The sequence below is a fragment of the Garra rufa genome, chromosome 7 (assembly GCF_049309525.1).
Source record: "Garra rufa chromosome 7, GarRuf1.0, whole genome shotgun sequence".
NCBI lineage: Eukaryota > Metazoa > Chordata > Actinopteri > Cypriniformes > Cyprinidae > Garra > Garra rufa.
In genome coordinates, this window is record NC_133367.1 from 51290782 (window position 1) to 51302310 (window position 11529).

Consider the following 11529-nt stretch of genomic DNA (forward strand, 5'->3'; position numbering starts at 1 on the left):
TTTTTTAAATAAAATGTCTCTCTGTCGATACTCTCTTATGGCTTTAGTACGCATTTGTTGCTTTATGTTGTAAAAAAACGTCAGCAAATGCTTGCAGTGTCAATGCGACCACTGTGATAACTGCCAATTAGTTTCTTATCCCCAGTTATCAGGCTTAAATCCTCCCATGAATCCCTGCAGTTGTGCTCACCCAGATACTGCAAGTTAATTGGCACAATTAAAGCCCCATCCTCAATTCCAAATCATTTTAGTTTTTGTTTTTTGTGTCTGTCAGAATCTAAAACGTTTTCCGTTTCATGAGGTGTTCTGTGTAATCTACTCGACGTTGTCTCCTGTCCCCTGCAAGACATCCACTGGCGTTGCGATGGGCGTGGTGGCGGGCGTCGACGTGGATTCGGTTTCGCCGGTGATCCCGGAGTCCTGCCCCTCAGCCCTCATCATCAGTTTAAGCTTTTTCTTTGGTGGGTTCTTCAGGGTGCCCATCCTCTCCTTCACCTTGTACTCCAAGGTACTGTGGGGAATACCGTAGATGTTCTGCGCCTTTGAAACACTCATCTTCCCACCCATCACCACAGCAATGGCTTCTTCTAGAATCTCGCTGTTGTACTGCCGATACCGACCCCTTTTCTTTCGGGGTTGCTTGGAGCCGGTCGGATCTGCCTCCGGATCGGATGTCGGGTACTGAGGTCCCAAAGTTGGTTGTTCGAGGTCTGCGCCCCAGTACTCGCCCACGGCTCCCCCATCAAGAAGGCCTCCGAGAGCAGCCCTGCGACTCTGCTTTGGCAAGATGGCCCTCAGCTTCCTGCTGAGCGCATTCTCTGAGTGCACGTTGGCCAAAGCTATAGAGCCGTAATTGTAGAGATCCGAGGCATTCCCGTGGGAGTCCCAAGACAGGTCCATGCCTCTGACTTGCGGGATCTTCAAGTCTACCGGAGGGGAATGTCCTGGTTCTTTCTTTACTACGATGGAACTGGTGTCATGGGACTTTGCACCCTTGGTGAACACGCCTTGGTTCTCCTGGAAAAGAGAGAGGTCGTTTAGGTCGCCGCTAACTTGCTTCAGCTTCAGGAGGCCGTCTAGATGGGATTTCCCCCATGCCCCGTCGCGGGAAAGGAGGGACTGGGCTTGGCTGTTGAGGAGACCCGCGGACTCTAGGCTGGCCAAAGAAAGAGGTTGGCCGAGGAGGCGATGTTTCTGGCTCAGGAGTTCCTCTTTTATGAGGAGCGAGCGGGCCAAGGGTGGCTTGAGGGGTCCAGAACCAATACAGTTCTCCCTTATCCCATCATGCAAGCTTCTCGGTGGCAAGCCATCTTCATCATCAACATCTCGATAGTTGTGATCAGCTCTCTGGGAACGCCTAATTGGTGGAAAGATAAAATGTTCAGATGTGAGAATGTGGTAGCTACTGGAAGGAAGTCTTGTACTTCAGTCTTGTAAAGGAAAGGGACAATTCCTTAGTCTCCTAGAAAGTGAATGGGGTGCTTTCCATGAATAGGGTACACTTTGGTGTCCCATTACTTTTTTGTAAAAAAGCCCTAAATCTGTATGTTAGAACTATTAGGGTGTGTTCACACTTGTCATGTTTGGTTCAATTAAAACAAACTCCGGTGCGATTGCTCTGTTAGTGTGGTTCATTTGAGTAAGTGTGAACGCCGCCATCCAAACCTTGGTGCGCACCAAACAAGTGGACTGAGACTGCTAAAAAGAAAGATGGGTCTTGGTCCACTTCCAAATTAACTCTGGTGCGGTTTGAAAAAATATGAATGGAACATGGAGCAAATATTTCTAAACGAACTAAAAACAGAAAGTAATGCGATGTGATTTCATGAAAAGTACGAGCGGTGTATCCAAAACAAAATGAGCAGAGGGGCAAATGTGGAGCAACGAGGAGGTAAAGTGTTTTATGAGCTTTTTGTGAGTTTGCAGGTGGTCAAAATAAAGTTATAAACACATGCAACAATGAGTGCGCTTATTAGTCCAGCAGATGGCATTAGGTGTATTCGACTTAAAACGGCTCAGAGCAGACAGATTAGTAAATGGGTACTTTGGTGCCATACACCCGCAGTGGCGCTTTAAGTCGAATGCACCTTTTCCTTTTGTTTGGAGTGTTGGGTGATTTCTGTCACAAAATATGTCATTTAACCTGACCAATTAGTTTGTGAACGTATCACTATTCCATTAGGTTCGGTATCTCTACGTTGGCTGTCAAAAATGCCAGTGTGAACGCTAATCGAATCAGGACCAAATGTATCATTTTTCTTTTTGGCCCGGACCAAATGGACCAAATAAACCAAAAGAACCAAAGTGTGAACACACCCTTAAAGAACTGTGTTGAGAACATTTTAATGTTCACACAGTCTGATTAAAGAAGTTCAATTTCAGAATGACAATTTCCTGATCATTTATCCGCCCCCATGTCATCCAAGATGTTCGTGTCTTTCTTCAGTCAAAAAGAAAGGTTTTTGAGGAAAACATTCCAGGATTTTTCTCAATATAGTGGATTTCAATGGTGGCCAATGGGTTGAAGGTCCAAACTGCAGTTTTTATAAAGGCTTCAAAGGGTTCTACACCATCCCAGCTGAGCAATAAGGGTATTACCTAGTGAATGGATTGGTCATTTTCTTCAAAAAAATACAAATTTATGTACTTTTTAACCACAAATGCTCATCTTGCACTAGCTTGACCTCACATATTGCATAGTCACGCACACATGATGTAGGTGGAAGTACCAACACAGTGTTTACAAAGCGAACGTGCAAAGAAAGTCAAACGCCCTTTACATAAAATGGTAAAACAAGATGGAGGAGAAAATGAGATGGGGTTTTTCTCTCTACCCTACCCTTTGGATGTACACAGACGAAGAACTAGCCATGCGTGACATTGCAGAGCTGGCGCAAGATGAGCATTAGTGGTTAAAAGGTATATACATTTTTATTTTTTTAAGATAATGACCAATCGTTTCGCTAGATAAGACCCTTATTCCTCAGCTGGGATCATGTAGAGCCCTTTGAAGCTGCATCGAAACTGCAATTTGGACCTTCAACCTGCTGACCACCATTGAAGTCCATTATATGGAAAAAAAAATCCTGGAATGTTTTCCTCAAAAACCTTAATTTCTTTTCAACTCACGAAAGACAGACATTAACATCTTGGATGACATGGGGTTGAATAAACTATCAGGAGATTTTCATTGTGGAATTGAACAACTTCTTTAATTGATAAACAACTATACTAAAAATACTTATGAAGATTGACTTATTTAAAATAACCATAAACTTTGGGGGGGGGGGGGGGGGTTGGTTCCAACATTTTGCTATCAACTCTGTTACCAAATGATTTCCACCAATTACAACATGCTGACTTGTAAGTGCAGTGTTGACTGAATTTATCAAACTAAATCATTTAACCATTACCAAAATATTTCAAGAAAAAATGGTCAATCGCACATTTTCTTTCATTTTTAGGGAAATAAGTCAGTCATAAGTTAATGAACTTCTTGAATGGGTAACAGGTTAGCAAATTTAGATTCAGTTAATCTGTCACTGAAGTGTGGGGTTAGCTAGATTGGGACCAAATATTCAGTGAAATATTAATTTACTTACAATTCTAGCCTTTTTCATTCAATCAATTTTGTCATTTAAATTACACACATTTTACCTTTTTTTTAAGTGTATTTGGACTACCAAATGTCCCAAATTTTAACAGGGTTACAAACACTGTAAACCACATATAAAAAAATGAATAGAAGCTCATGTAATATTTAGTTTGACCCATCAAGGTTAAACACTTTAAACTTTGTTTAAAAAAGGTTTTGTACCTTACTTATATAAAGTTTTATAGACAATCATTCACAGTACCATCTTATATTTTTCAGAGAACAAAAATGTATAAGTAAATTAAAAGTACCGCTTCTGAGGAAATTATAGTCTGTACCTTAGGTTACTTACCATAAAGTGTCTTAGTTAAGAAAAGAAGGACACTGACTGTCTAGGCTGGAAATTGAAACTCCCACAAGGGGCTGTTCAGTAACTATCACAATTGTGCTCTGATGACACTTCACTTTAAGCATTAGCTAAATTATGAAATTTCATGGCCATGGTTCAAATGAAGTTTATTACTGTACAAACTGCAGGTACATGCACTATTCTCTACCATATTTATACATATGTCACTACATAGAGGCACATTTTGGATTTTTATATGTCCAAGTAACTTTTATTTTTTTTACCCTAATAGAGTATCATTTTAAGGACACCTTAGTGTGATTTTGTATTATATAGTTTAGGTTCAAATCTTTACAAGTAAATCTAAAATTACAGACAATTCTGTAATTTAGTAATTTTTTAACACTGGTTTAAATGTATTGTTAATATATAGTGATCGTATAAAAAGGTTAAAATCACATTACATTCTAACATTGTTTTTTGTTTTTAGATTTTAATGTTACAATGCTTTTTAAAACATAAGTTAAATTCACTAAACTAAAAATGTAAAGAAATAAAAGCACAGATTAATCACATGTTTTGATTACCCCATTACAATACCCAGTTTACAGTTAGTGCCATTATAAAATACACTTACTTGTAGGTTTAAAATTCTACACATGGCACACATATTTGAGCAAAATGTATATTTTAGTCAGAACTATTGCGCTAGTACTCATTGTAAACACAAACCATGTATTTGACACAGGCCTAAATGAAAACTAATATTCTAACACTGAAAAAAACTAAATAAAAAAGACTTCTTACCCCTTAACTGTGGGCATGATTGAGAAACCATGAGAGCTTTTCAGTGAGACACTACCATGACTGTGGTTCTTCTTAGTTGAGAGATCAAGGACTCCATCTGCAAAAGAAAAAACATCATATAAGACCAAACTAAAGATAATCAATACTCCAGACTGAATAAAACCATCAAGTTTTCTTTTAACCACATATCGATCCAACTTTATTTTTGATATTTTATACTGTTGAACACTTCTGGTTATACTTTAAAATCATTTCTGTGATCACCACAAACAGCTTTGTTAAGACTATAATATAAAAATCACACTCTCCTAAATGATTAATGCACACTAATGCATACAAACGAAGACACACTTTGTAAAAAAAGTGTAAAAAAAAAAAACACGTATATAGCTGTCAAAACAGCATTATGCAGTGAGTTAGTGCTGCATGATTTGGGGGGGGGGGGTGGTTGGGGGAGAATCTGTGACACTTTTACAACAAGGCGTCATTTTTTTTACTTGTTTTTGCTTCTAAAATATGGTCTTGTGTTAAGGATGTTTAAGCATATTATTTTTTAAATATATATAAAATATTTTTAATATAGAATATAATAAATCTGAGACCAAATTAAATATAATCAATAGTCCAGACTGAATAAAACCATCTTTTTTTTAACCACATATCGATCCAACTTTATTTTTGATATTTTGTACTATTGAACACTTGAAAGTGTTTTTTTTTTTTTTTACATTCTAATTATGATTTTGGATATGATTGTATTAAGGAGGTTTCAGCATTTATTTACAAGACAAACTTTAAGTTGGCTTAAAAAAGCCTGATAAGAAAGTGTGAAAAAAGTTTTAAAGGTTTTAGAATTTGTGGAAATTTTATGGTTTTCAATCAAAAAAAGATCAAAGTTTAAAGTAGTTTTAAAGCTTGAATGTTTTGAAGGCAATGCAGTCTATCAGTTGGATGAATGGACGGATAAATGGATAGCTAGCATGTTTTAACATGTTGCTAGCATGATTCTAACTTATTTAGGATGTTACTAGCATGTTGCTAGCATGATTAGCATGTTTCTAACATGATTAACATGCTGTTACCATGCTATTAGCATGAGTCTAGCCTAATTAACTTGTTGTTAACATGTTTCTAGCATGATTAGCATGTTGTTAACATGTTTCTAGCATTATTAGCATGTTGTTAACATGTTTCTAGCCTGATTAAAATGTTGTTACCATGCTGTTGGCATGATTCTAGCCTAATTAACATGTTTCTAACATGATTACCATATTGATAACATGTTTCTAGCCTGATTAACGTTGTTGGCATGTTTCTAACATGGTTAGCATGTTGTTAGCACGTTTTCTAACATAATTAACCTGTAACATGTTGCTAGCATTGGTTGGAATGTCGATAGCATGATGTTAGCATTAGTAGCCTGGTTAAGCTGGTTTAACATGTTGACATGTTTCTAACCTGATTAGCATGTTTTTAGTATAATTAACTAGTTATTAACATGATTAGCCTGTTACTAGCATGATTAGAACGCCACTGGCATGATGGTAGCATTGGTAGCCTGTTGTAAGCATAATTAGCCAGTTACTAACATGTTTCTAACATGATTGGCATGTTGTTAGCATGTCACTATCATGATTAGCATGTCGCTAGCATGTTTTCTAACATAATTAGCCTGTAAAATGTTGTTAGCATTGGTTAGAATGCCGATAGCATGATGTTAGCATTAGTAGCCTGTTATTGGCATGAGTAGCAAGTTACTAGCAGGTTTCTAACCTGATTAGCATGTTTCTAGTATAATTAACAAGTTATTAACATGATTAGCCTGTTACTAGCATGTTGCAAGCATGATTAGAACGCCACTGGCATGATGTTAGCATTGGTAGCCTGTTGTTAGCATAATTAGCCAGTTACTAACATATTTCTAACATGATTAGCATGTTGTTAACATGTTTCTAGTCTGATTAGCATGTTGTTAGCATATTGTTAGCATTAGTAGCCTGTTGTTAGCATTACTAGCAAGCTACTAACATTTTTTAGCTTGATTAACATGTTGACATGTTTTCTAACCTGATTAGCATGTTGTTAACATGTTTCTAGCATGATTAGCAAGTTATTAACATGTTTAGCTTGTTACTAACATGTTGCTAGCATAACTAGAATGCCGCTTGCATGATGTTAGCATTGGTAGCCTGTTGTTAGCATTATTAGCAAGTTACTAACATGTTTTAATGAACATGATTAGCATGTTTTAACGTATTTCTAGCCTGATTACCAAGTTATTAGCATGTTGCAAGCATGATTAGCATGTCGTTAGCATTGTGTTAGCATTTGTAGCCTGTTGTTAGCATTACTAGCAAGCTACTAACATTTTTTAGCTTGATTAAATGTTGACATGTTTCTAACCTGATTAGCATGTTGTTAACATGTTTCTAGCATGATTGGCATGTTGTAAACATGTTTCTAACATGATTAGCATGTTGTTATCATGTTTCTAGTCTGATTAGCATGTTGTTAGCATTAGTAGCCTGTTGTTAGCATTACTAGCAAGCTACTAACATTTTTTAGCTTGATTAACATGTTGACATGTTTCTAACCTGATTAGCATGTTGTTAACATGTTTCTAGCATGATTGGCATGTTGTAAACATGTTTCTAACATGATTAGCATGTTGTTATCATGTTTCTAGTCTGATTAGCATGTTGTTAGCATTAGTAGCCTGTTGTTAGCATTACTAGCAAGCTACTAATATTTTTTAGCTTGATTAACATGTTAACATGTTTCTAACCTGATTAGCATGTTGTTAACATGTTTCTAGCATGATTGGCATGTTGTAAACATGTTTCTAACATGATTAGCATGTTGTTATCATGTTTCTAGTCTGATTAGCATGTTGTTAGCATTAGTAGCCTGTTGTTAGCATTACTAGCAAGCTACTAACATTTTTTAGCTTGATTAACATGTTGACATGTTTCTAACCTGATTAGCATGTTGTTAACATGTTTCTAGCATGATTGGCATGTTGTAAACATGTTTCTAACATTATTAGCATGTTGTTAACATGTTTCTAGTCTGATTAGCATGTTGTTAGCATTAGTAGCCTGTTGTTAGCATTACTAGCAAGCTACTAACATTTTTTTAGCTTGATTAACATGTTGACATGTTTCTAACCTGATTAGCATGTTGTTAACATGTTTCTAACATGATTAGCAAGAATATATATCTCTTAAAAGACACAAACATGGGTTAAGATCAATGTTTGATAAAGTCTGAGCGCGGCGTGTTTGGGTCTGACCTTGTTCGCTGGGTTCAGTCTCTGGTTTCTTGATGGTGAGGTCCAGTGGGGAGTCCTGGTCTGCCATGAGAAGCTTGCTGAGGACGGGATTCTGTGCGGAGGCAGCGGTGCCGGTACCGGTGCCGCCACAGACGGGAGCGGGTGTGGTGGCGTCCGGCTCCAGCGAGGGCGCTTTCGGCAGGCTTTGGTCCTTGGTGCCGTTGGGCTGGGACTGGGGTTGGGGTACGTCCTGAGTTGAGCTGGTTTTTGAGGTATATTCGGCAGCGAACTGTCGGATCATTCGCTGCATGATCTCACGAGCCACTAGAGGAATGTGGGGGTCTGTAAATCTCGGGAGGTCTGCTGAGAGAAAACATATGAAGCAATGAGTGCTATAGTGTCATGTGACTCTGAACCTCAAAACCAGACTTAAGTAGCATGGCCAATAGCCAACAATACATAGCATGGGTCAAAATTATCGATTTTTCTTTTATGCCAAAAATCATTAGGATGTTAAAGGTTGTATCAGCGATTTCTAGCCTGAAACATAAAGTGTCAAATTCAGCTGACCTTTCATCACGATCCGCTCGCTGTTTAAAAAAACAATCGGCACTACCAACCTTTCCACACATAAACAAACAGTGTTCCAACCAATCAGGTTTGGTGTTATGGACTTTCGCTCCGCCTCCCTCACATCCCAGCACCAGTAGGAAAGTCCACAACACCAAACCCCTGACGCTGATTGGTTGGAACACTGTTTGTTTATGTGTGGAAAGGTTGGTAGTGCCGATTGTTTTTTTGGCATATCTCGGACCCTAGGCTGACCAGAGAGACGCGGTTTTTTCACAGACAATTTATGGGGCAGGCAGCGAGCGGATCGTGATGAAAGGTCAGCTGAAATTGACACTTTATGTTTTAGGCTAGAAATCGCTGATACAACCTTTAAGTAAAGATCATGATCTGTAAAGATATTTTGTACATTTCCTACCGTAAATATATCAAAACTTAATTTTTGATTAGTAAGATTCATTGCTAAGAACTTCATTTGGACAACTTTAAAGGCAATTTTCTCAGTATTTAGATTTTTCCTCAGTTTACAGATTTTCAAATTGTTGTATTACTTTCTTGTAAAGTATGAGTTAGTTTTATGTATATTTAACAATTTTACATTTTTTACAAATTTAAATTTCTTTTAGCAATTTTATGTTTTTGTCATTTTTTTAAATTAGTTTTTTAACGTTTAATTAATTTCAGTGAGTTTTAGTTACATATTGTTTTGTTTTCTTATTTAAATTATTTTACATTTTAATTTTAGTTTTAGTAATTATGCTGCACTTTTGTCATTTTTATTCATTTTTTTATTATTTAACTAATTTCAGTTTGAGTTTGGCTTGAGTTTTATTTTTATTTAAATTTTAGTTCTACTGTAGTTTTAGATAGATAATTGTAGAATATATATATATATATATATATATATATATATATAATACTTGCTTTTTGAAGATACATAGAAATAGATTTTAACTACAAATTATAAAAGTCTGTTTTCCAAGTATTTTAATCACTCGAACAATATTTATATTTTTATATATAATAAATAATAAATATAATATTTTTATATTTCACACCATATTTGTATAATTGTGACATTTTTGTACAATTAAGATATTATTATAATTTTATATATATATATATATATATATATATATATATATATATATATATATATATATATATATATATATATACACATACATACATACATACATATATATATATACACATACATACATACATACATATATATATATACACATACATATTATATTTTAATTGTAGTTAGTTTTAGTAATTTTGTTGTGCTCTTATCATTTTTATTAGTTCTCTAATATGTTTAATTTTGGTTTGAGCTTTAGTTATATATTAGTTTTCATTTTAATTTTAATTCTATTTTAATTCTTTTACATTTTCATTTTGTTAGTTTTAGTAATTTTGTTGCGCTTTTTTCATTTTTATTAGTTTTTTATATGTTTAATTAATTTAAGTTTGGTTATATATTAGTTTTCATTAAAAAAATTTTTAGCTACAAAGTATCAAAGTCTGTTTCCAAATATTAGTATAACTGTTATTTTTGTATAATTGAGAAATATTATAGTTTAAATAAGTTGTTATATATATTTAATATTTAACATTTTCCTTTTAGTAGTATTATTATAATTATGTCAGTTTTTTATTTAGTTATTTTTAACATGTTTAATTAATTGAATTTTAGTTATATAATAGATTTTATTTTTGATGGTTGTATTTTTATTTAAATTTTAGTTATTTTAGTTTTAGCTTTAGCTTTATATATATATATATATATATAGTATATAATATATTTATATATTTTTATTATTCATACTAGATAAAATTTTCTTTGGCAACTAGCTGAAATAAGTTTATTTATTTAAGTTTATTTCAAGTAACATTTTTTAACAGTTTTAGTGTTCATCAACTATAATAACATTGCTTCACACACATTTGACTAAATCTTGTATTTTGCAATACTGTTATTAAACAGCAAGGTGAACATGATATGATAAGTTAATATTTGAAGAAACATAGCTCTTGTCAATTTTTCTCTTTATGAATTTTAAATCTTATAACACTGCATCATTAAACAGTTTCACAGTACGCTCGGTCAGTGCCATTGTTAAAACCAAAGCCACTGGATTTGGCAGACAAGCCTTTGAAAACATTTCCTACTGGGCAGTAAAGTCCTGCAGACTTCCGAAAAGGGAAGTGCGTTTCCTAAGTTCGTTTACAGTAAAAAAAACATCAAACATACACGACCAGGAAGAGAAACAGTAGCCAGAAAATACTTTTATTGAACATCCATAAGCACATGCTGTGTAAATAATCTGTGTGTGTATAAAAAAGGTGAAATATAATTTCTTTTAGTAATCATCAGTTATTTCAAAATGGATTTGTCAGAGCTGTTTTAAGTTTATCTTAAAATCTATTTAAAAAGGACATTTGTTTGATTTAACATTTAATATTTCAAGTAAAAATACAACCATGAAGCTCTTGTAAAGTACAATATAATGAACGTCTTACCCTTTCTGTAGAAGACAACATTGAGGAAATCCTCTGCTTGCTTCTCAAGTTTGTTAATGTTGGACTGCTCTTGTTTGAAGCTGTCCGCTTCTGATAACACTTGGTTGTTCAAACCAACCAAATTTTCCTAGAGAGACAATAAAATAAGAGAAATCAATGAAAGAACACACTGAACTAGATTTTAAAAAAAAAGTTCATCTAGATAAACTTCGAAGTTGGCTTGAGAAAGCTGGACCCGAAAGTTTGAAAAGTTAAAAAAAGTTTAAGAAGTTTAAAGTTGAAAAAGATTTCCAAGTTTTAAAAGTTTGAGGGTTTTAATTAGTTTTAGACCCCGTTTACACGAAGGGAAGACGCAGATATTTCCCTGCGGTTTGGCCTCTCATTTACACAAAAACCCCGTTTTTATCA

General features: G+C 34.8%; 1 protein-coding gene across 1 annotated transcript in view; it reads right to left on the reverse strand.

Annotated features, from left to right (window-relative positions):
• Nucleotides 1-315: 315 nt before the first annotated feature.
• The window catches only part of lcor (ligand dependent nuclear receptor corepressor), a 58461-nt gene continuing 47247 nt past the window's right edge, over nt 316-11529 (reverse strand). The window contains exons 4-7 of the mRNA XM_073844856.1: nt 11122-11248; nt 8044-8382; nt 4752-4848; nt 316-1357 (exon numbers count right to left, since the gene is read on the reverse strand). Of these exons, the coding sequence (XP_073700957.1) occupies nt 316-1357; nt 4752-4848; nt 8044-8382; nt 11122-11248 (1605 nt within the window). The remainder of the gene's footprint in view (nt 1358-4751; nt 4849-8043; nt 8383-11121; nt 11249-11529) is intronic.